The sequence below is a fragment of the Podarcis vaucheri genome, assembly GCF_965113315.1.
Source record: "Podarcis vaucheri genome assembly, chromosome: 7".
NCBI lineage: Eukaryota > Metazoa > Chordata > Lepidosauria > Squamata > Lacertidae > Podarcis > Podarcis vaucheri.
In genome coordinates this window covers 52,225,978-52,251,704 of record NC_138765.1, presented here as the reverse complement: position 1 = coordinate 52,251,704, position 25,727 = coordinate 52,225,978, and the positions used below count along the sequence as shown (strand labels likewise).

Genomic DNA, 25,727 nt, shown 5'->3' with positions numbered 1-25,727 from the left:
CGCAGCTGAGGCGCTCGCCCCGTCGGTCCGTCATGGCGGTCTGCGCTCGGCTTTGCGGCGTGGGCCCGGCGCGGGGCTGCCGGCGGAGGGGGGCTCAGCAAAAGGGGACGGCGGGCGACAGCAGCGAGCCAGACACGGACCCTGAGGAGGGAGGCGGCGGCGGCTGCGGGGAGGCGGCGGCGGCGGACGACGACGCTGCCGAGGAGCGCATCGAGGGGGCGGCCTTGGCCGAGAGCAGCCCTCGCGGCCGGGCTCCGCTCTCGCTCCTCGACCTCCCTCCGGAGCTGCTGGTGCAGATATTCGGCTCGTTACCCGGCACCGACCTGCCCAACCTGGCCCTCGTCTGCAGCGCCTTCAGGCGCATCCTCCGCACCGACACCATCTGGCGCCGGAGGTGCAAAGAAGGTGAGCTTCCCTCCGTGTGTAGGTAGCAACCCATTTCTGAGGCGACCCGAAACCTCGCTCCCCATCTCTCCTCCCCCCCCCCAATATAGTACAGGAGTAGAAGGGGAGCTTTGTCCATGCCCACAGACAGATGCGCAGACCTGGCTCTCTGCAAGGCTTGGAATGAAGAAGTTTAAGGTGGGAGGAGGAAGCAGTAATGAAGAGAGCTGATTTGGGTGGAGGAGCTGCAGAAGGGGTGCAGGTTAAAGGAAGGAGGCAAAGCCTCAAAATATAGGAAAATAAGGCTCAAGTTGCAGAGAGTTGGAAGCCTTAAATCTGGTGAGTTCATTTATCTCGCTAAACAATGGTGGGGGTCATGGGTTGCATACACACTATGCCTTTAAAGCAAATTCCACCACTCCAGAGAATCCTGAGAAGTGTAGTTAACCCCTCACAGATCTTCAAATATCAATACCCGGCCTTAACAGTCCCCAGGATTCTTAGAGGGAGGAACTTTGAATGTGATTTAAATATATGGTATGTTCACAGCCTGGGTAGGTCAGATGATGCCAGCAGAAGAGGATACCATGTGGCACTGGTGTTTTTGCTTTGGAAATGAATGCTGGTAGTTCAGATGGAAAAAACAGCAAAGGGTTGGCTGGTGGCACCTTAAAGACAGATTTTTACTGTGGCAAAAGCTTTCATGGGCTACAGGTGAATTCATCAGATCAAAAGCCTGATACTCACAAATGCTTCTGCCACAGTAAATCTGTTAGTTTTTAAAGTACTGCCTCTTGCAGTGCAAACAACAGGCAGAGCTACTTTTTCTGAAGTTCTTACTATCCAGACAAAAAGGCATTCTGAAAGAAAGGGACTATCTGTATCTTGGGAAACCCATAAAATCAAAGCTTTAAAAACATCAGGGTAATTGAATTAGAAGCAGGGGAGCAGAAACTTGCTTAAAAGACTTGAGGCATAGGAGTGCCTTGCACTGTGACCTTTTATCTTTTAAAGTACCAGAGCTTTGTTTGTTTGTTTGTTTGTTTGTAGCCTAACTTGAAACTTGTGAAGGGATATTTAGAAATTTACTCCACCCCTTCAACAGAAGGTTGCAAGACAGTTTACAGCTGTGCAACACACAAACTTAAAAGGATAATGGAGCTGAGGCATGGAGGATTCTGCCTTGACATAGTAGATTGATTTATGACCTCCTGGTCTTTCCCTATCCTGTGATTCTGTAATTCTTGCAATACCATTCACATCTATGTTTCGAGATTGAGCATATCAGCAGCATGGCACATACCTAAAAATGGGCAGCCTAAATTAGACAAGAGCGAAGAGAGCAGGAATGGAAACATAGGTGGATTTGGGAAGATTTAGTGGAAGTACAGTTAAGACAGAATTCAGGAAGTTCAGGAGAAGCTCTTCTCAAAAACATGGATCTCAAATCCTATGAGCCACTGGGAAAGAAAGTAGTCTAGAAACTTAGGCTTCAGTACAAAGTGAAGTAGACCAGAGGAAGGCTCTGCTGTATCTAGCTTGTAAACTGAGGTACAAGAAAAATTGCTGATAAAAAAATACTGATAGAATACTGAGTTATCTAGAAAATAGGTAGAGACTAGTTTTGACATCAACTCTTTTATAGACTGCTCTATTAATGTAAAATGCTGGCATTTATAGAACTCCACTTCAGTCTTATGAGGTATAAAGGTAAAGGTAAAGGTACCCCTGCCCGAACGGGCCAGTCTTGACAGACTGTGGGGTTTGTGCGCCCATCTCACATTTATTGGCCGGGGGCCAGCGCTGTCCGGGGACACTTCCGGGTCACGTGGCCAGCGTGACATCGCTGCTCTGGCGAGCCAGAGCCGCACACGGAACGCCGTTTACCTTCCCGCTGGTAAGCGGTACCTATTTATCTACTTGCACCCGGGGGTGCTTTCGAACTGCTAGGTGGGCAGGCGCTGGGACCGAACAGCGGGAGCGCACCCCGTCGCGGGGATTCGAACCGCCGACCTTTCGATCGGCAAGCCCTAGGCGTTGAGGCTTTAGCCCACAGCGCCACCCGCGTCCCATTCTTATGAGGTATGAATACAAGTAAATCACAAACCAATGACATAAACTAGGTCTGTACAACTGTGTCGCAGCAAGCTAAGAACAGTCCAGCAACTATGTACTGTGAACTGTTGGGTACTTGTCCATCTCCCCAATTATAATTTTTTTTATTATAGGTGGCAAATAATAATAATAATAATAATAATTTATACCCCGCCCATCTGGCTGGGTTTCCCCAGCCACTCTGGGCGGCTTCCAAAAGAATATTAAAATACTATGATACATCAAACATTAAAAGCTTCCCTAAACAGGGCTGCCTTCAGATGTCTTCTAAAAGTCTGGTAGTTGTTGTTCTCTTTGACATCTGGTGGGAGGGCGTTCCACAGGGAGGGCGCCACTACCGAGAAGGCCCTCTGCCTGGTTCCCTGTAACTTGGCCTCTCGCAGTGAGGGAACCGCCAGAAGGCCCTCGGTGCTGGACCTCAGTGTCCGGGTAGAACGATGGAGGTGGAGACGCTCCTTCAGGTATACTGGACCGAGGCCGTTTAGGGCTTTAAAGGTCAGCACCAACACTTTGAATTGTGCTCGGAAACGTGCTGGGAGCCAATGTAGGTCTTTCAAGACCAGTGTTATATGGTCTCGGCGGCCATTCCCAGTCACCAGTCTGGCTGCTGCATTCTGGATTAGTTGTAGTTTCCGGGTCACCTTCAAAGGTAGCCCCACGTAGAGCGCATTGCAGTAGTCCAAGCGGGAGATAACCAGAGCATGCACCACTCTGGCGAGGCAGTCCGCGGGCAGATAGGGTCTCAGCCTACGTACCAGATGGAGCTGGTACACAGCTGCTCTGGACACGGATTTAACCTGTGCCTCCATGGACAGGTGTGAGTCCAAAATGACTCCCAGGCTGCGCACCTGGTCCTTCAGGGGCACGGTTACCCCATTCAGGACCAGGGAATCCTCCACACCTGCCCGCCTCCTGTCCCCCAGAAACAGTACTTCTGTCTTGTCAGGATTCAATCTCAATCTGTTTGCCGCCATCCATCCTCCAACCGCCTCCAGACACTCACACAGGACCGTCACTGCCTTCACTGGTTCTGATTTGAAAGAAAGGTAGAGCTGGGTATCATCTGCATACTGATGAACACCCAGCCCAAACCCCCTGATGATCCCTCCCAGCGGTTGCATGTAGATGATAAAAAGCATGGGGGAGAGGACAGAACCCTGAGGCACCCCACAAGTGAGAGCCCAGGGGTCTGAACACTCATCCCCCCCACCACTTTCTGAACACGGCCCAGGAGGAAGGAGCGGAACCACTGTATGACAGTACCCCCAGCTCCCAGCCCTCAAGACAGTCCAGAAGGATGTTATGGTCGATGGTATCAAATGCCGCTGAGAGATCCAGCAGAACTAGGAAACAGCTCTCACCTTTGTCCCTAGCCTGCCGGAGATCATCAACCAGTGCAAATAACACAAGGAAGCAACCCTTCAGTAGCTTCAGGGCCAACCTGCCCAAGAGGCAGTTTTCTCAGGGTGGCAAACTCCAGCTGCTGCCTCCTCCCCTGTGTGCCTGCTGCTGCACACCCACCCAGTGGCACAGGGTGGTAGTGGGTACTCAGGTGGGTCACAACAGGCATGCAGTGGAGAAGGTGAAGGTGGCAGCATTTTCTGTTTTGCCTCTAGTGGCAAAATGTCCTGGGCTGTCCCTGGATGGGAGTCATTTGGCTTGGTGAGTTGCAAGTTGGCAAAACATGAGGCAACTATACATGTTATTTACATGTTAAAGAGTCCATCCCATCAGCTTTTATTTATAAGATGATTAGCCAGCAATCTTAGCTTGCTATTGGATTGAGAGTGATGAACCCAGGCATGGAGGTATCCCTTAGTAGCTCCTGTTCCTCAGTTTTCTCAAATCAACCCTTGGGATGAAGAGTGCTGCTGTGCTCACCTGGGAAATATGAGGGCCAAGATGATATTGAGAGTTCAAAGAATAGGGTTTGTGGTATGAAGGATACATTGATGGCAGGTGTCATTCATGCATCTTGTACCCGCACTGCTAAATTTGGGAACCCCAACCACAATACATTTAAGGGGATTGCTTGCCTGCTTCAATTGGTGCGCTATTGAACATTTCCCAGCAAGATCACATCCTGCCATGCACTTTTCATTCCTCTTCTTCATATTGCAAATGGATTCATGCCCTCTGGCCCATTAGTGAGGACCCACACCAGCCGTATCTGTTGCCAGCTATGAAGTCATGCTTTTTGGCCTTGCCAAGAAGAACTTTGGGGTTGGACATCTGAGTGCAGCCAGCAACTGCATTTGGGTGAGCTGGAGACTTTGGGTACATTAAGAATGCTGTCTGCAGCTGCAAGAACTTATTTCTAATTTGTTTGATAGCCTCATTTGAGGATATTTGCCAACATTGACTCATCCTTGTGGATAGGCTTGGAACACACTTTAAATGGATTTTGCATCATGTTGCCTCAGCTTGCTGCATTCTTTCTTGCCTGGCATGATTTTGGGCAAGTGCCATCTTAGTTCCATCACAGTTATTGGGAAAAATAAAGGGGTGGCATCTTTCTTTGTGCCACTGAATGTCATGGCAGTTGTACACAGAGGCCTCATCAGTTTTCTAAATTGGGTACAAAGCTCTGTTTTCCTTAAGCCTTTTCTATAGCTGGAAGGGATATTCCTGGTTATCTAAATCTAATATAGCCCCCATCCATAAAATAGAATATCCGAATCTTCAAGGGTCTTAATGTCTGCCCTGCCAAGACAGATTATTATCTAATGACCTGCTTGTATGGAGCTAGGAAAAAAATAGATAACAAAAACCATAACCTAATTTATGGTTAAATATGGATTGTCTGTTCTTGGATATAATTTTATACCCTTTTTTGGAATTAATCAGCCATTTTCTTTTATGAGAAAGGCTTGGATCGTTGTATGTTTTTCCCAATGTAGAAAATAATGAAGAAAGCAGCAAATAAACATAAACAGACCATGCTTGGCAGACCCAAACCAGAGGTACAGCTAGAGAGTTTTGATATTGCACAGTTGTTGTTGGTAGTGGTGGAGTTGGTGTTTTTAACTTCTGGTTTGAGTTGATGTCAGAGCTAAGATGCCAGACAGTGGGATAATAGGTTTTGGGTTACTAGCATGCAAGCTGCTGGAGTCAGATAAGACATGGTTGCCATCCAGTGTGGTGCATGTTTATTTATTTGTTTATTTTCCATTCAGAAACACATATTTGAGTGTGAGATGATCAAACTCAATATTTTAGCCACAAAGAATGTGATTTTACCATCTTCACAGCCATTCAATACAGCATTTTGTATTGCTGTATTATGGCACTAATATAAGTGCTTATATAGAAGCAACATGTTGCAGTTGCTGCCTAATTCTGCTTCTTATGACAGAATCCCATTCATGCAGGTAGCATTGTCTCTGAAGCCCCCTAATTGCCTTGCAGTCAGGTTTGCAATCATCACCAAGACAGAAATATTTATTTCTTTTTCACCACCACCCACTATTAAATGTGCCAGCATCTTAAAGGTAAAGGTAAAGGTACCCCTGCCCGAACGGGCCAGTCTTGACAGACTCTGGGGTTTGTGCGCCCATCTCACATCTATTGGCCGGGGGCCAGCGCTGTCCGCAGACACTTCCGGGTCACGTGGCCAGCGTGACAACGCTGCTCTGGCGAGCCAGAGCCGCACACGGAACGCCGTTTACCTTCCCGCTGGTAAGCGGTACCTATTTATCTACTTGCACCCGGGGGTGCTTTCGAACTGCTAGGTGGGCAGGCGCTGGGACCGAGCAGCGGGAGCGCACCCCGCTGCGGGGATTCGAACCGCCGACCTTTCGATCGGCAAGCCCTAGGCGCTGAGGCTTTAGCCCACAGCGCCAGCATCTTATTATGGCCTTATTTTGTTCTCTCCTTAAAAACCCAAGCACTGCCGTGTGTCAGAAATTACAAGTTTTTTTAACGGCCTTTCTCTCTTTTAGATACAGTATCTGAAGAAGTGTGCATGCACACGAACGCTCATACCAATGACAAACTTAGTTGGCCTCTAAGGTGCTACTGGAAGGAATTTTTAAATTTTGTTTCTCTCTTGTAGTTCATCAAGAAGAGAGACATTTCCCCGAGCATGTCCAACTTAGCCTGCATAGCTCAGTTGGTTAGAGTATGATGCTGATAACCACCAAAGTTGCAGGTTTGATTTCCATATGGAACAGCTATCTATTCCTGCATTGCAGGGAATTGGACTAGATGATTCATAGCACATGTGGGCAACTAGACCATGGCAGTTGGCACTCAATGCAGCAATTCCAGAGCGGCTTGGAGTACACTTGTGGGTCATGCTGGTAACTGCCTACTTTGTGTTGTCTGTATGTTTGTTCCCTTTTACTTTTTTGGAGTTTGCGAGTAAGTAGATTCTGCGATTTTTGTGGAGCTGTGGATTTCAATTCACTTTTTGGGCAAAGTTATAAATAGGTGGTACTGACTGTTCCCCAGGCGTAGAAGCAAATTGGCACCTCTCTCTCCTCCCTGTAGCTCAGCTTACCTTGATTAATCAACAGTTTCCATGCTCCATTTGTTTGTTTTTAAATGCTAAGTGATTTGACCTTTGTCTTTAAAAGAAAGTGTCCAGGGTGTGGCAGTGAGCCCTCCTGGCAAAGTGAATAGTGGCTTGAGTTCAACAGAGGGCATGAATGGCTAACAAACAACTTGCTTTGCAGATTCCTGTAGCTTTAGAATGCAAGACAGGGTGACTGAAGCTATTAGGATTAGACTGCAGTTGAACCAGCTGTTCCACCCTGACCGCAAGCACTTTGCTGTTCATTGAAATGGAGGGAACAAGCCTGGCCCACACCTGATAGCTAATAGGGAAGTCCTAGTGCAGGGGTCAGCAAACTTTTTCAGCAGGGGGCCGGTCCACTGTCCCTCAGATCTTGTGGGGGACTGGACTATATTTTGGAAAAAATAATGAATGAATTCCTATGCCCCACAAATAACCCAGAGATGCATTTTAAATAAAAGCATTCTACTCATGTAAAAACACGCTGAATCCCGGATGATCCGTGGGCCAGATTTAGAAGGGATTGGGCCGGATCCGGCCTCCGGGCCTTAGTTTGCCTACCCATGCCCTAGTGAGTTAGACCTTTGCTCATGTAGAGTAGATAAGCAAAGGTGTTTCCTCACACCAAGAAGGAATTTACTCCAGATCAGACTAGCAGTGACTTTGGATGTGTTCTGCCCATCCCATCCAAGTATGCAGTGTTCACTTTGACTTATCTGGAGCTACTTGTTGAGCAAGTATCTCTGTTGGGCACCTGCTTGTGGCAGAGGAGGGTCCGGACTAGGGCAGGAGTAGTGGGTAACCTTGCCTTTGAACAGGGAGTTAAACTACATGGTGTTTTCAGCCTTTCCTGCTAGTACAGACTTAAAGCATGGCTATTTTCTCTAATTTTGTTAATTTAATCAGATTTTTGCCATCCAAGTTGCTCAGGAAGAGGGTATTTGTCTCCTCTCCAAGGTCACCCAGTGATCTTCTTTGCAAAACGGGGATTTGAACCCTAATCTCCCCGGAAGATGTCCAGATTATAGTATGTGGTTTCTGTTTGTTGCTAGGAGTATACATTTCTATCTGCATAGAACAGCTTTATTAATATTTAATTTTCTCTGGTGATTTGCAGCAGCGAGAGTGGTTGTTTGTGTGTTTTAATAGCCTTAAGGGTAACAGTGCAGTATTTCTCACAGAAAAAAGCAACAGCCTATTATAGGAAGCAAAAAGGATTTTGATTTTCTAGAGGTCTGTAGCTATATCAAATACACTGAGGTTTTTTACCCCAGTATCCAGTCCCCACCCCACCCCACCCCCGTATCCAGAATAAATGACTATTATACTTGGCTTTACAGTATTCAGAGCACTTAACATACATTATCTCACTAAAACCTTACAACAATCCTGCATAGCAGAAAAACAGTAATGGTCACCAGATTGGAAAGGGCTGCTTTAACATGTTTAAAACTGCTATGTGCCGTACATTGATTAAGGCTGCAATCCTGTACACACAGCTGGAAGCCGCATTGCTCAGTTAAACTTCTGACTACTCTAAAAATAAAATAGGGCTGGGTTAACAATACTGGTGGCCCTTGTAGCTATTGAATTATCAGAGCAAATCTGAATCATGAGAAAGCAAGACTGGCAAAGCCTGAGGACTGTTGTCTTGGTACTGGATAGCTTACTCTTACACAAGAGGCTTTGTTTTTTGTTCTTTTAATCTGGTGTGAGTTAAAGAAGTAACTTTTCATATATAAGGGTGATCTGTGTGCATTTGAGCCTATTGAGAGATCTTTGATTGGATCAGCTTCTTGGTACAATTTTTTAAAAATTGACCTTTTCCACTTCATATTGTTCCTCTCGCCAGCCATTGCTAAGGGACCTACTCACTAATGCCCAGAGTGCTTGCCTTAACCTGCACCCAGATCTAAAAGTCTTTTGCCCCTTATACTGGAAACCTATTTGTTGTGTTATAGTTCTGTTCAGTGTTTGAAACTCCCATTGTTCTAGGCGCATTTTGCGACAGGGAATTTCATTAGTGCGAGCAGTTTCTGAGCTCTGGGCACAGTACTGCCCCTATGATTTTAGATTAAAACTGCAGAGTGGAAGGAAAGGAGGACCTTTTTCTGCCTCCCCACTTCCAGCTACTCTCTCAAGACTGGAGAAGAGACCCCCCCTTAAGAATATTAGGGGGTGAGCAGGGGAAGGACTAGACCATGTGAAAAATGGACATAATATTTTAGCTGCAATTCATTCATTTTGAGCTTTGTATTACGAAGAGTCGGACACGACTAAACGACTAAACAACAACAACAACATTACAGGTATTGTTATAAAAAAGGTGCGCCTAGATATTCCGTTGTTGTTCCCATAACGTAGGTTTAAGGTGCCATTTAGCTCTTAGCTTTCATATCTCCGTTTCTAACCCAGGTTCTCTTTAAAATAGTGTGTGACAGTCTCTCTTAGAGGTATGTGCAAATAAACACATCATATGGTGTACCCTGAAATGGCTTCTGCAAGTCAGAGTCTATGATCACTAATTTAGAAATGGGTAAACCCTCAGCCGCTGTAGTTATGGATGAGCTTTGTGTCAGAAGATCTTTGGTGTCTGATGTCTAGCAGGTGCTAGAAGTGTAAAACTGCAGTTTAAATCTTCTACTTTAGAAAGCTGGTCTGATTTTAACTAGTACATCAAAGGCCTGGAACAAATAGAGTCTTGGTACTGGTAGACGGGCATGTGGTCTGTAGTGGCTGTGGGTGCCTTCCGTTTTGTCATTTATTTCCTCCCAAGGGTGGTTGTAGCAGTTTTGTAAATTGACCTAACTCCTGTGAATTGTTTTTCTTTTTCAAAATGTAGCAAAAGCCATTTGTGTGTGTTTATAGTTAGAAACATCCAGCAATACGCAGAGCAATGAACTGAGAGGGTGCCATTGCCGTGGCATCGATTGGCAAGGGAGCAGGCTGCACTGTGCCCATGTTCCAAAACACTCAGGGATCCCTTACATGGGATTGGTGGGGACCAATCCTGCTGAATGCTTAGAATTTTGATGCTGGGGGTTAGAAATGTGATCATGCACCCCCCGCAACAAGTTCTATTTAAATTTGTAGTAAAGAGCAGCTGCCACAATGTGTTACCTTGGAAGTCAACTGCAGCTCACTAGCCATGTGTTGTGGCCTAACATTCTCATCCGCTGCTATGCCATGATTTTGTTTTGTTTTTTGCAAATCTTGGCAGCCATAGTAAAACAAGACATATTAAGCCATATAAACGTGGAGTCAGTAGCATGGCGAGGTAGGCGGGTGGGCGGGCAGAGTCTCTACCAAATGCACTGGTATGCCATTAATGTCATTTTATAGAAGTGGAAATGGAAGCTGAATAACCCAGTTTTAAAAGCTTTTTCCCCCAATGAGTTTTATTAAGTTACAATATTTTTAATCTATAAAATCAAGATGCAATTTATTTTTCTCTTTATTTTTATCAACATCCCACCCCGTTTTCCTTTTCCTTTTTGTTTCCTTTTCTTATTAGTTTCCCCAATTTTTAATAAATCAGTGCCAAATTACATCAAATTTAATTCAATTTCCCCAAAAACTTGACTTCCCACTCTTTGTCCTAGGTGTGACCTCTTCCCCCCCCATTGCTGCTTGTGTGTTTTTTTTCTTTCCTGTGAAGGCTTCAAGTGGAGATAACCACCAGGGTTATCCCATATTTATCCCATACACCATATAGTGATTTCCTTAACACGTGATTCAAAAAACCATTGTGAACCCTTACTTTCTCATAACAACAAAGACAAGCCGCTTTCCTTTCTTTTCATCTTGCGTGTGCTGCCATCTGTGTCTATCTTCTCCACCATCCATCACCTTTCAGTCATTATTCATCTTCACTTTTCCAGTCTACACTCCTCTAAGCCAGTGTCCATTTCTTGTTCGGTTCCATATTGATTTCCTGTTCGGTTCCATATTGTTTTGCAATTCATGTTGTCTCCACAGCATTTGCACCACCCCGTTTTCCATGGAGTTGTTGTTTCTCCCCTTCTGCTGCACCCTATCTTCTATATATTAAATCACAATATTATAATCTAATTACTTCTGTTGCTTATAGCTCAAATCCTACTCGCAAGTTCATCATATTATAATATTTATTTAAATAGTCCAAAAAAGGCATCCATTCTTCCATAGAACACTCATCATTAGATTCTCTTAATTTTGCTGTTAATTTTACCGGTTCTGCATGGTCCGTTATCTTACTTATCCATTCTTCTTTGGTTGGAACGTCTTCTGTTTCTGCACATATAGAATCCTAGCTGCTGATAAACAACTTTAACATTTTTTGGGATTTCTGCCCCTATGATTCCTGACAGAAATGTTTTGGGCTTTTTATATATATATATACTCATTTTAAACATCTTTTTAATTTTGTCATGTATCACTTCCCAATATACCCTCGCTTTCTTGCAAGTGCCTCACATATGAAAAAAAATCCATCTACCTGTTTACACTTTCAGCAATTATTAGGAAACATTTTTAAAAGTGGAATTTATATTCTGGACTTAAAACAACAAATATGACTTCTAGGACAGAGAAAAACACATGGAGATGATGGGCTTTTTGTTGCTTTTTGACTGTATTCTAGAGCTGATAGTGCCAGTGTGATTAAAAATCAAGGTGGAAGCTTGCAAGGGCTTTCTTAAGTGGAAGCTCCAAGGATTCTAATGGAAAAGGCTGCTGGACATCCTTACCTCTGGACAGCAGATGGTATGACCTGACCTATTTAATTGCAGAATATGGTGTCTGCGAGAACCTGCGAAAGATGGAGATCACAGGAGTGTCCTGTCGAGATGTATATGCCAAACGTAAGTGTCAAGCGCTTGGGATCCTTTTTGAGTTTCATTGTTGAAAGTGAATTTGTAAGTGAATTTTTAACTTGAGCAACTCAATAGTCTAGACCGCAGCAGAGCTGTGTGTCAACAGCAATGTTTCTCTTATCTGTAAATCCATATTGAGATTAGTTCATTTAGCACTTACATGCACTCCAGAAATGTCAAGATTTAGAACAGCATTACCTCTATTTCCCATCTCTCTAAACTTAAATACATTTTTAAAAGGCATCAGCACTCTGTGTGACTCTTTTATATATAAGTGTTTATGATTAGCAGGCTTAGCAGCTCCCCATTTCCCAGTGATGTATAAGTCTGGTGCTTCTATTGTAGGGACACACACTGAATTTACTGTCTGGAGGATAGATCCTTGAATATCCCCAACCCTTCAACTGGCAGCATGAGCTGAAGGAGTCAATCCCATGAGCCATATTTTGCTTATTTAAAGAGAATTCCTTAAAAGTATTTCCTGTTATTTCATTTTAAAAAAAACAACAACCCTGCAAGAGATCATCCCTGATGCCCCTTATTTCAGACCAGCCTCTCCCACCCTCCATTTCTACAATAGTATGCCAAGTTTGAAAACATCTGGTGGTGTGGTGGTAAGAAGAGGTGGTAAAAAGAGGACCAGAGTTCTCATACTCACCCTGCTGTGTCTGCTCAGGTATAAACCCACGAGTGAAATCAGGGCGTTTTATGAAAATCCTTCCCGACTACGAGCACATGGAATACAGAGATGTTTACACCTGCCGTATGTACCTTCCATTGGCAAATGTTTTTTGCGTTGTGTTAGCATGGAGTGTGCCTGCTTCACCACTTAATTGACAAGCTAAGCTTCCCAGGGCCATTTGGGGGACGGATATGTTTTGAGAGCAGCGGGTGCCAAATCCAGCAGACTAAGAAAGAATGCTAACCACCACTGCTATGTCAAGGTATAGGAGTAAGCAGTGCTACAAACAAATAAGGTAGCAGTAGCTGTGGGTCTCTAGAGCTATAAAAGTGCATTGAGGAGCAGATGGGACCGTCTTGAGGGTGGATAGAGTTTGGGTAGAGCCTTGTAGTCCCACTCACAGAGTTTTGTATCAACACTAGGGGAAGGGGATGAGACCCAGGAAGATGAACTGTTGGCATCTCAAAAGAAACTGCTGGAAAGTTGAAGTTTTCAGGAAGCATCAAGTCAGAAGCTGTTTGATAGAATTACATGCCAGGTTATTGCAGGGAAAGGCATCCACAAATCTACTCACGAGGGGCAAGGTTGCCCACCTCTCTGGCAAGGTGGACACCTAACATCCTGTAGATCCCTACCTCAGAGAGCTCACTCCATTGCATTTTTCAAGCAGGTAAGATATAGTAGGAGCCTTTTCTGAGCAGTGAAAAAGGAGTCTTGCTGCTGATTTTGACCTTCTCCCTACCTTGCACAATTGAGAGAAGACCTGGCCTGTCTCCCAAACCCCCTTTCCTTGCCAGGGGATGGGACCAGAAGTAAGAGCCTACCTAAGTAAGCTAAGCCAGTATCTGAGGACCCCTGACTGGGAAGTCCCTCCCAGTTGCTTCCTGGCTGTAGCAAGAATACTGCTGTCTTTAAGCCAAGTGAGAAAACTTCTTGCCTCTGATCAGGTCTCCAATACAGTGGTACCTCGGGTTGCAGATGCTTCAGGTTACAGACTCCACTAATCCAGAAATAGTACCTCGGGTTAAGAACTTTGCTTCAGGATGAGAACAGAAATCACGCAGCAGCGGTGCGGCGGCAGTGGAAGGCCCCATTAGCTAAAGTGGTACCTCAGGTTAAGAACAGTTTCAGGTTAAGAACAGACCTCCAGAACGAAGTTCTTAACCCGAGGTACCACTGTAGTTCAGAGGAAAGAGCCATTGCCTCTAGCGTGATACCCTTTTGAATTGGGTCCCAAAGCAGTTCCTTTCTGACAAAGCATCTCTGCCATCCCAAAAAGAGATTCAAGGGAATGTAGATCAGTAACTCAGGATCCTCTAGAGCAGCAGAGAAAGCTCTGGGAAATTGTGACATCCATGCTGGGAAGCCAGAAACCTATGGTCTTCCCATGTAAGTGTGTGCTTTTTTCCATTTCAGCAAGGGTAGCAGTCCCTAAAACATAAACTGGAATTCTGAATTTGAATCCCAATCTGCTAATTGGCCACCCCTGTTCTAGTGGAAATAATGTAGCTTTTTTTTTTTTAACCAAAGAACAGAAGGAAAAAAATATTGAGCAGCAACTCTGTATTCCTAGCCCTTGGTAAGCTGCTTTCATTCAGTGAGTTCTTCATTGAGTCATCTGGTTCTTGTGTGAGTTTGATTGGAAAATAAATCAGTGGGTTTTTGAGAGTCACTGCTGGTGCATTCATTTTGGTCCAAAATGGATCTTGAGGCTGCTTATTACATATTCAGCTCTGTAAAATAATAGTGAAAGGAAAGAAGCACAGTCTAAACAGTCTGAAGATTTTAGACACTGTGAAATAGGAACTTTATTTTATGAAAACAAGTCTTTCTGTCTGAGCTCAGAAATCCACATTATATTCACACTGCTCCATCCATGTGATGCTCACATGCTTCTAGGTCATGGGTTCCTCAAAATGCCAATTAACCCTCAGGATGAATAGTCTGTGGTTTTGCTTTGGGTAACGACGAGCTGCAAGCCAGGCAACCATTTAACATACACAGCTGCCCCCAGATTGGAAATGCAGTGTTGGAAAAGGCTGCATCTCTGGAATTGTTGCCTCTTAAAGAAATAAACACTGCCAGTAAGATTGAAATGCATCAGAGCTGTGCAGAGGGACAGATGTGCTCTTGTAAAAAGTCCCATTTAGAAGCGCACACGCTCCTAAACCTTTATTCTGCCATTTATCCCCCTGACCACATTATTTTATTTTATTTTGCCTTCCCTTGTCTTATTTATTAAATTTGTATGCCGCCCTATACTCGTAGGTCTCAGGGCAGTTACAACATGAAATCACAATATAAAAACACGAAATATATAATAAAAACAAAAACAACCCAATAACACTCCCACTCCGCAACACATTTTAAAAGGGCATTGGATGTCAGTCAGCTCTAAAGGCCTGGTTAAAGAGGAACGTTTTTGGCTGGTGCCTAAAAGTGTATAATGAAGACGCCAGACAAACCTTCCTGGGGAGAGCATTCCATAAATGAGAAGCAACTGCAGAAAAGGCCCATTCTCGTGCTGCCACCCGCTGGACCTCTTGTGGAGGAGGCACACAAAGAAGGGCTTCAGAAGATGATCTCAGAGTCCAGGTAGGTTCATATGGAAATAGGCGATCCTTGAGGTACTGCGGTCCTGAGCTGTTTAAGGCTCTACAGGTATAATTGCAAAAGTATATCTGAAACTTGGGTTGCTCAGTGCATTAGTTCTGTGTGAAGCAGATTCCTGACATTGGCTGAGCCTAAAGCTTTGTTTCAGGGTACCACCTTTGCATGCCAAAGAGCCCAGGTTCAAACCCTGCCATATTCAGTAAAAAAAAAAAAGATTAGGAAAGCAGATGAGGGCAAGACCTCTGCCAGAGGCAGCTGCCAGTCAGAGTGGACAACAGTGAGCTAGATGGAAAAACAGTTTGACCTGGTATAAGGCAACTTCCTATGTTTCTAGAATGGGAGCTATTCCAATGGCACAGTGGGCTTTTTACTTTATGACATAAGCTAAACTGCTGTGTGCATGACAGGAACATATTTGGAATGCTGTTTTCTGAGGTGAGCCTGCTTTTGGCTTGATGATAGCCTCTGAACTGGGCTGTAAAGCAGGTGGGCTTTACTGGGAACCTGTGGCAACCTTGTCCTGTGAGGGCCTTGAGAAGCAATGGGATGGATGAGCTTGGGTGTGCTACAGGAGACTCTCTTTGGTGTTCCTTTTGCTTAGTGACTGGTTTACGTGGGTAGTTTTTGATTTCTTTAAAAGTGCTAAGGCTCAGTCTTGCTTAGTTCCCCCTGATCCCAGTCGTATGGGGATATGAACTATGCTGACTCAGTGGGTAGCATCCAGTAGTAACTCTGCCGAGAATAGGCCAGTTGAAGTTAATAGACATGACTAACTTAGGTTCATTAGTTTCAGTGGGTCTTCTCTGAATAGACTTACATTCCAGTGACTCTTCAGTCACACTTCCTGCAAGGAATTGGAAAGTGAGGCTAGTCACCATTCAGAAATATAGAAAGCTGCCTTATACCAAATCAGATCATTAGTCTCACTTATTACTGTCTACACCAATTGGCAGTGGTTCTTCAGGGTTTCCCAGCTCTACCTGGAGATGAACCTAGGATCTTTTGCATGCAAAGTGGATGCTTTGTAGCAGTTGGGGCCTGCCTCTGTTTGACCAATGAGCATTACAGATGCTAGAAGCAAAGCTTTTAGTATTTGACAGCTGCTTCTTCCAGGTTGGGAATCCCAAATAAAAACAGAAAGAAGAGCCTTGCCCAGATGATTGCTGACCTATTGAAACAGAGTGCTCATCAAAATAATGCATTGTCTCATTCACTTTATTATTTTTATTTTGAAATTGTGCTTCTGATTTCCACAGCTACAACTGTGTTCTGTCCTGTGTTCAGCTGCCTCTCATTCCTCCCTAACTTTAGGCAGAATAGCCCCAGATAACCCCTTCCTTCTTAACTCCATTCTGCTGTGAGAGGGAGAGTTTCAGTGAAGTGTCTCAAAAGTTCAGGGGGACCTTGATACTCACAGTGGTATGTTTGCATGACTTAACGTATTGTCTTGAGCAAACCCTCTCTATGAGGATTGTCAGTTTTCTTAGAAAGCAGCTCATAAACATCCCTTTGGTGACAGCCTTTTCCTTTGCAGAGGCCTCCCTTGCAAAGGGCATGGTGGCATTAAGTGTCCCTTATTTTGACCAAGGCACTGCTTTAACTGGCGTCTCCCTTGAGTAGTATAATGTTAACACCCTGACTTCTTTAATGCAGAATATGTTTCTGATGACTGCAGTGGTGGTGAAAGAGCCTTCTCTACTTTTTAACTTTTACTTTAGTTAGAGATTTCTCCCTTGGGGGTGGAAGCATAGTTTGAAGGCCCTTTAAACTCCTAGGGGAGGAGCCCATTTCCTCTTCTCAGTGTTGGCTCTCTGTGGAGCCTCCCCCAGCTTGCAGGACAGGCAGGCAAGAGATGATTTGGACAAGGATCAAGTGCCAGCACCCTTCTCCCCGCCTGAGACATGGCTGAGGGCGAAAGAGCAGCAGTCAGCACCACTGAAGAGGGCAGTGCTATAAGCTGTGAATTTGGGGCAAAGAGGGAAAAGCAGGAAGGTTCCCTGGTGCAACATTTCTCTCCCATTGCCAGAGCTGAAGAAGCCAAAGGAGGGGCTAAAAAAAGAAAAGCGTGAAGTTGGGAAATCCAGGACCATATCTTTGGATGGCTTTTCTCAAAGCTTAAAAGCAGTGGTAGGGGAAGGGGCTTAGTTAGGTAAAGGCAGGAGCACAGTGGGGGGGGGGATGTTCCCTGATCAAACACACACACCCAACTGCTATTTACCATACTGAAGAGAAATCTGTATTTTTCTCTTACACACCCAGCAAAATTATTAGCAGAGGGAAGGGTTAACCAGGGAAATGACATAGAGGGATGGGCTTTAAGAAATCATCTTCCCCACCACTACACTACACTCTGCTGCTCTGATCCAGTTTGTTCCCCAAGCTGCTTCTCAGTTCTCATTTTAAATTGAGAGATATGGCTTTTTTATCTCTGAGATTCCCATTAATGTTGAAGGGAGGTCTTGACTGTCCTGCAGTCCTTCCTCTTCCCTGTGTTTTGCAGAAGTAGAATAAATTGTACAAAATAAGTAGAATAGGTGCATGATACACCCAGGGCATAGAATCTTGGTGTCTGGATTTATTGCCAAGTACACACAGCCCTGCTGTACAGGGAGCTCTTTGACACCACTGAAACTCTCCCTTTGCTTCAGTATTTCCCCTCCCTTTAGCTTTCTGTGTACCATTTGATTATCTCTTGCTTTTTCCTCAATTCTCCAGTTCTCCACAGATACCGGCACATCTTGGGACTCTGGCAGCCAGACATCGGACCGTATGGGGGGCTGTTGAACGTAGTGGTGAGTATAGAGGCTTTGCCATGTTGCATAGAGCAGGGGTTTGTTCAAGGTGCTACAGTGACTGAAAAGAAAGCAGGTTTTTACTCTCCTTACTTTGTCTGGGACAGGTAGATGGCTTGTTCATTATTGGCTGGATGTACTTGCCCCCACATGACCCTCATGTGGATGATCCAATGAGAGTCAAGCCGCTCTTCAGGATCCACTTAATGGAAAGAAAGAGTGCCACAGTGGAGTGCATGTATGGCCACAAGGGACCCCACAGTGGGCATATTCAGGTGAGCTACCTATCCACTCTGCCGCAGATGCAAAATAAACACTTGTTTTTTAAGGCCTTCTGTGCCAGGGTAATTTTTAGCCTGTTTGTGGGTCTGTTTTCATTGAGGATTTATGCCCTGTAATGCTTAATACTGCTGTTTAATATCTACAGATTGTGAAAAAGGATGAGTTTTCAACAAAGTGCAACCAGACGGATCACCACCGAATGTCAGGAGGAAGGCAAGAGGTAGGCCCTGTGTAATGAAGATACCCTGAGCTGCTTTTCAGCCTGTTGGATGATTACTACTTTAAAGCAGGGGTTGTCAACTTGTTGTGCCCCCCCCCATATAGTGTTCTCTAATGCCCATTAGCCCCAGCAGGGATAGGATTCAGGGTTTCTTGTGTAAACTTCCCATGGCTTAGATTTCTTCCCCCAGCACCTGGAAGCCAAAGGTCACTTTTTGGTTCAACTGTCAGCTGCTGTCCAGGTGCTTCAGTGCCATTCAGTGTGGTCTATGCTTTGCATTGCTAGCCAGGGAGTGACTTATAGCTTCCTTGAGTTGGGCTCTTAAAGAACTGAAACTTGTATTGCTCTGGACACGATCCAAATGATTGTGCAGCTAACAGAAAGCTATGTTCCATGTGCATTTCTCCCCATACTGCCTGGCAAACAACTTTCAAAGCTTATGGGAGAAACGCACATGGAACATAACTATCTGTTTGCAAGGAGTGGTGGTGGTATGCCTTGACCCCACCTCATTTAATAATATAAGGCTGCTTCTGAAAATGGAGCAGAGGAATGAGAGAGAGATTGCATACAACCTCTGGTGTGACCTTTGGGCACTCCTGTTTAAAATAGAGAAGACAGGAAAATGCTGTTCCGCCTTTCCCAGGAAAACCTTGAGACGAAGGTTCCAAGAAAAGGGAGACCTGCTCTAAGACCAGTTTCCGATGTTGTCTTTGTATAAACATTGTTGATGTAAGCACTGAAAACTTGGCCTTTAGCAAAGGTTACCACCAGCAACTGTTAATCTGAGATAGTGCTTTTTCAACATATGTGGTAATTTAGTGCCACTGGGAATGAAGTTAGCTCACAGAATGTTTTATTTCAGTCTTTATAGCACATGTGCAGGCCTAGGCATGTTCACAGGCACACAGAGAGGCTTGATGAATTAGGCTCTGTTGCCCTGTATTGACTAGGGAGGAAGAGACAGTTATCTGCGGTTGGGGATTAAAGTCACAGTTGGCAATGCAGAGTTAAGGCTGAAATGCTGCTGCTGTGCTCTGGCACGAATATGCCTCATGATCGAGCAGCTCATTGTCAAGAAGCAAGCAGGGCTGGGAATTTGTGGGGGTGGGATGATAAATACTTTTCCACGGCTGACAAGTAATCATGCTGTCTGCAGCAAGATCATTAGGATGAATTAGGCTATCTGTATCCTCTGAGGGTTCAATGTATATTGTAACACTAAAGCGACACCATCCTTGCAGAAGCAGATTCTTTTTTATTCTTCCATCTTAAAGCAAATGCTTGAAACAAAGCTTTGGAAATGTGTGTAAGAGATGGCTTCTCCACAGTTCAGTGTTTTCTACTGCGACTCCACATGATGGTGTCATTCTTTTGAAAATACTGTGTGCCTTTTCCTCTACCTGTCTGTTCCACCACCTGAAACATAGAAAATCTAACAAACAAACGAAACAGTTGTTGGGGGCAAGGGATTCATTTACAATAGTCTGGAAGATCTGTGGTTTCACAGTCAACAAACAATGGCATTAAGAGGGCTTGTGTCTGGAAGTACCCAGTTATTGTGTTTAAATGAGTGAAATCATTCTGCCTTTGGCTCTGCAAGCAGATCAGTTTATGGATCATCTGTTTGGAATTCTAGAATTTGTAGTCCAGTAACAGGAAGGGGCATTTAATGCGTGAGCAGCTTGATGAAAGCAGAGGAAAGCAATTGCCTCTTGTCCATATCTACCTGTGCTTTCTTATTGGAGGAAGGGGTCCCAGGCAATTGCAACTCATTGACTTTGCTTCTCTCTTTGGGGTGCTGTTGTAGGAGTTCCGGACATGGCTGCGAGAGGAGTGGGGGCGGACTCTGGAAGACATCTTCCATGAGCACATGCAAGAGCTCATCTTGATGAAGTTCATCTATACCAGTCAATATGAGTAAGGGGCGGGGAAGGACCCTTCTTTCATCCTCCTGCTTCTGCAGTCAGAAAGAGAGAGAAAAATCAGTATTTTTAGAATAACTTGTTCAAGTAAAGTAGTACAGTTGCAAACTCCCCAAACAGTGATAACATTTGAAAGGGAAGGGGTGCACTATCTAGGTGTGGTTGCTTTTTGCTTCAGAGAACAGTGGAGACTTACGATGCCTTTGTAATCATCGTAATTCCTTCTAGTTCCAATGTTCTGGTTTACGTGCCATTGTTTATGTACCCTAAACCGTACCATCCATTCACAAGATTAGGAGGTATCAGCAGACTTGGGCAAGCCCAAATGTTTGCAGAAGTATTCATATTATTATTATCATTATTATTACCTCACCTTTTTACCTAGTGGGACTCAAGGCAGCTTACAAATAAATAAATGCTAGAACCATGAATTGGTTTGTTTTGGCAAATTCTGTTCCCCATCTTCAAAAAGCTGTAGATGCCTTTGGCAAGAACTGGAATGGTGCAAGGGAATGACAGTGAATGGAGACCATAACAATGAGGAATGGAGGGAGCAGATGGGTCTTGAGTCTAAGAAATAGTAGCTATGGTGGGTACAGAGGGAAGGCCAAAGGTGCACAGCAACATGGTTTTCAATCATCTCCCTACCAGAAACTCACTCTGCTAATTTGAGTCCCTTTCAGATTCTGCTCATGCATGGCAAAGCTGCATTCAACATGCAAGAGAGCTAGAGTTTTGATTTTTGAAGGCATCATTGCTTTTAAAACAGGGAAGGTGATCTAGTCAGATGCCAAACTGTATGCCTTGTCAGTGATTCAGAGATTGCACCAAACAGGTTGTGGCCTACCTGCATTATATCAAGCTGTGGTTCTTTTTAATATTCCAGCAACTGCTTGACATACAGACGCATCTACCTCCCTCCACGGAGTGCCATTGATCTCATCAAGCCAGGCCTTTTCAAGGGGACATATGGGAGCCATGGTCTTGAAATAGTCATGCTCAGCTTCCATGGAAAAAAGGCCAAAGGAACTAAAATCACAGTGAGCATCTGGCTTTCTCTGTTCAAGTATGTATTGTCACTGTTGCCATGCCAAACAAAATGATCAAGGGAATGGAGCAACTCCCATTTGAGGAAAAGGGTTGCATCGTTTGGGACTTTTTAGTTGAGGGAAAAGTGAGTAAGAGGTGGCAAGATAGAAATTTATAAAATTATGTACAGCATGGCTCCCCAAGTTCTAGATCATAACTAAACACTACTTCACACCAGCTCTCAATGAGTAAACAAATAGTACAGCTACTTAGACTAGCAGGGCAAAGGAAGTGGGCAAGACCTACTGAAAGTGATGAACAGAGTGGAGAAGAGAGATTTGCTAGTACCACAATATACAGGCAAGGCACAGTAGTTCAGGGTGTGTTCTGTTTCAAATAAGGGTCTGGGGAAGGGAACGAGGAGAAACTGGTTTGGCAAGGATGAGGAGGCTGTTCGAGGCACTGGAATGGGATGGAGTCAGTGGCCATTAGCATTCATAGCAAAGTCATTCCGCTCTCTTTCCTTCCTGCCTATCCTCCAGGGTGACCCTAACATCCCAGCAGGCCAGCAGACAGTGGAGATTGACCTGGCGCATCCCATCCAGCTGCCTGATATTGAAAACCTGAGCAATTTCAGCGAACTCTCCCGCATTGTCCTGGAAGTGCAGGAGCAGGTGCGGCGAGAGCAGCAGCAGCAGGAGGAGGGTAGCCTTGAAAAGGAGCACCAGCCGCAGGCCCAGGAAGAGGAAGAGGAGGAGGAGGAGCCACAGCCAGGCCCCTCTCAGCAGGAAGCAGGCAGAGGAGCAGAAGAGGAAGCCGTGGCCCAGGGCTCTCCCCCAGCCTCACGCCCCTTTGTGCTGCCTGGTGGCATTGCATCCAGGAATGAGGATTACCCTCGGACCTGCAGAGCATGGTAAATATGAAAAGCCAAGAGTTGTGTTTCAAGGGGCATCGCTGGAGGGTTTGGAGCAAATTGCCCATGAATATCCTTTGGGCTTCTGTCCAGTTCAACCACACCCAATATTTTATGAAGTATTTGCTCCCAGAAAAGAAAATATTCTCTCCCCCCCCCCTCATTTATTTAATTCAATGTATGGCAGTAGCCCCAATTATTATGATTTCTGTTCTTCCCTTTAAAAAGAAATTTTACCCAAGGTGACTTAATAATGCATTTATAAGACAATTCCTAAACTCTGCCAGTTCATAAAATACGATGAAAGCATTACCAGATCATAACATTATAACACAAGAAAATAACAAAGCAATAATAAAGCACAATTTAAAATATATATATTTTTAAAAAAATCTGGTGGAAATAAAAACTGTTTAATGCAGCAAATACAATATTATTGAAAAGAGAGAAAGAGAAACACAAAATAACCCCACCTCCAGCCCTTTCCAGGAGATCCAATCTTTCCAAGAAAAGAGCTGCTGCTCTATCAGGGTGTGAAGCAGGGAGGAGCTTCTGGTTGGAGCTATTAGCATATATTGGATTAATGCTTTTTAGAGGAGACAGGGAGCTTGAAACTCTGGAAGTCACATAGCATAGGACATGTTAATTCTTGGAAATCTCTGTCAACATGAAAGCCAGGTAACCTGGCAGTTCTGTTTGATGGGGCAAGGTGTGGGATGCCTGGATTTTCCTGTGGAAGGTATATCACTGCATCCTTTATTTTCTTTTGTTCTTAGTTTCTACGGCACAGGGCTCATAGCTGGCCATGGCTTCACCAGCCCTGAGCGAACACCTGGCGTCTTTGTTTTGTTTGATGACGACCGTTTTGGCTTCATCTGGCTGGAGCTGCAGTCTTTTAGTCTCTACAGCCGCATCAAGGACTCCTTCCAGAACGCAGATGCTCCCTCGCAGGAGGCTTTCGATGAAATGTTGAAGAACATCCAGTTACTTACATCATGATGGCGGCTTCTTCTGGCAGCTGGAAGGGGGAGGGATTCACGTTTTCCATCTTGAGGGGCAAAGCACTCATCCTTGGAGCCACGAGAGCTCCAGACGGCATGCACTTATCAAGGAGGCCTTTTTACCAAAATGAACACACACACACACACACACACACACACACACACACACTGCTTAACACACAAATGAAACTTCCACAGTATGTTATGCATAGTTTGAAACATAGGTCTGTATATTTGGAGGACAGCTGGCCAAGGTAGTAGCAGCTTAGCATGCTTGCTTTTCCTTCCCTGCCCCCCTGAAGTTTAGTGTTTGAGTGGGGACAAACCAAAACCAGCACTTTGCAGACAGTGTAAATAATTGTGTGTGTGTGTGTGTGTGTGTGTGTGTGACACGAGCAGCAGCCACTCGGTATCCTCCATGAGCCAGGAAGCTGTTCTCCAACACGGCTCTGTTGCCCTGGGCTTATTTTCTGAACATGCCTCTCTCACTTAAGAATCATGTTAAAAATTGTGATCTGTGGCTAACTGCCATGAGATTCAGATCCAGGAAGCTTTCCTTTAAATGTGAGAGTTCTGACTGGGCAACTCTGTCTGTGGAGTATGCGGGGAAAGGGAGAGAGACCATGCAACAAACACAGCCTGGTTGCCTCTTTCCTAACCTTTTCACAGGCTCCTTTGCATTCTTTTCTTTTCCACCTGCTGTAGCAGGAAATTAGGGTACGCAAAGAGACCTCTGGAGCAGTTGAGTAGGAGGTACCCTTGCTGTATATTCTCTTATTTCCCCCCATGTCTCTGAGCCCATCATGTGACTTGGATAAGAACTTTATAGCATTATGTGGCTGCAGGTTCAGGCCTGTTGATATGATGATGATTATTTATTTTATTTCTTGAAAAATTGTAAGTTCCACAACACACTAGATGCTCTCTCCTGTTCTCTCCCTTTCCATGCCGTTCAGCCACTGTGCCTCTTGTGTGAGGGTTTGAAACTGGTGCCCTGGCCTCCTTCTCCTGCTGCTCAGCATTTGCTTAAGGAGTAGATCCTGTTGACAGAAATCAAGATTGCTGCCACCTTTGGGCACTTTAAGTGGGTCTTGCCAAGTTCTGGCCTTACTTGGGCCCAAGCCACCTATTCTTGGGAGCTGTAACGTTTTCCCCTTCATGCCATGTATGCACTACAAAATGCAACTAATACCCGGTGCCCTCATTCCGGTTTGCACCCTCTACAAGCCTTATGAGAAGCTGTGTGATTCTCGTGCAATTCTAGGATTTGTTCTGTAATTTCCCTTTACTCTACCTAGGGATCCTTCATGGGAACAACCTCCTTTTAAGCAGCTGGAGCTTGCAAATATATGTCTAATTTGCAGAATCTTTGTATTTCTTGCTTTCTTTCTCCTTTGCCCTCTGCCCCACCACTACAGTTTTGGAAAGCTTTTCAGCTCTTCTTAACACCCATCCTCTGCAAAATATTCAAGTCCTTCAGCCGCCTGGAAGGGAAGCTGAGAAAGAAGAATGACCAACCACCATATTCCCATGAAATCACCACTGAGAGTGTCCAAAACGGACAACTCAGACCTTGAAGGAGCAATACATCAACCACTGCACTCTCTTACCATACCACTTATTCTGGAGTCCTCTTGGGTATCTTTGGAAGATGCTCCAGCAGAAATCCCTTGGGTATCCCTAATCATAGGATTACAGGAACTATAACATGAACAACAAAAACTATCTTTCCATGCCCATTGTTGAGGTTTATCCACTGGGAGGGAAGAATCTGCTCTTAGCTTTTTTTGCAGCATTGTAATCACTGTATATAATGCATGTCTAATTGCTGTAGCATTACAAAGGGAGAATTGTAATCTTTCTGTATGAGCAAGGAGAGTGCTTGGGCAGGTCTAACATAGCCCTTTCTCGGGGGAGATGCGTCTTCATTTCCTACAGCACCAACAGCAATAAATCCATTATTTGTAGTATCAGGGTCTCAAAGCTACACTGGAGCCATATTTAAACTCATGAATTCAATCCACTGATGAGAAGAGGATGAAAGGGATGTTGAGGTCTGGACCGTGGGGGGGGGGGGGTCGCAAGTGGTAAGGAGAGAAGAGAAAGCCAGATCTTGCTGGAAACAGGTAAAAGCTTTCATGGACAATGCATGAAGCAGGTAGCCAGGTCTGGGGAAACACAAGAGGAAGGTGAAAGCCTCAAGGGACAAGGCTAGAATTCTTGAGATCTTCATATCAGTGCAGAAGGGAATCTGCATGCAGATTAGAGACCGCTGAACATGCAGGTTGGCTGCAAGAGGTTTTTATATACTTTGTGCAGGCTTGGTAGGGAGCAGGCATTGGCTGTAGAGACAGAAACATGTGCTCTGCGAGGGCGTGGGGGGAAAAACCTCTGTCTTCTTC

At 44.8% G+C, this 25,727-nt stretch overlaps 1 protein-coding gene across 2 annotated transcripts; it reads left to right on the top strand.

The window, feature by feature from the left end:
• On the top strand, positions 1–25,295 carry FBXO31 (F-box protein 31). 2 transcript variants are annotated; one of them, XM_082229584.1, is made up of 10 exons: positions 1–405; positions 11,785–11,856; positions 12,545–12,631; positions 17,879–17,955; positions 18,063–18,230; positions 18,383–18,457; positions 20,268–20,377; positions 21,269–21,422; positions 21,954–22,324; positions 23,101–25,295. In XM_082229584.1, the coding sequence occupies exons 1-10, from the start codon at positions 33–35 to the stop codon at positions 23,321–23,323; spliced, it is 1,710 nt and encodes a 569-aa protein (XP_082085710.1). In that variant the 5' UTR covers positions 1–32; the 3' UTR covers positions 23,324–25,295. The 2 variants fall into 2 exon arrangements, with proteins under 2 accessions (XP_082085710.1, XP_082085711.1); XM_082229585.1 differs by lacking the exon at positions 12,545–12,631.
• Positions 25,296–25,727: the final 432 nt, after the last annotated feature.

Excerpts from the sequence above, each read along its gene's own strand:
- FBXO31 (XM_082229584.1), top strand. The coding sequence starts at position 33 with ATGGCGGTCTGCGCTCGGCTTTGCGGCGTGGGCCCGGCGCGGGGCTGC. Across the intron at positions 11,857-12,544 it reads TCGAGATGTATATGCCAAAC|GTATAAACCCACGAGTGAAA; the intron begins GTAAGTGTCAAG and ends GTGTCTGCTCAG. Across the intron at positions 22,325-23,100 it reads CCTCGGACCTGCAGAGCATG|TTTCTACGGCACAGGGCTCA; the intron begins GTAAATATGAAA and ends TTTTGTTCTTAG.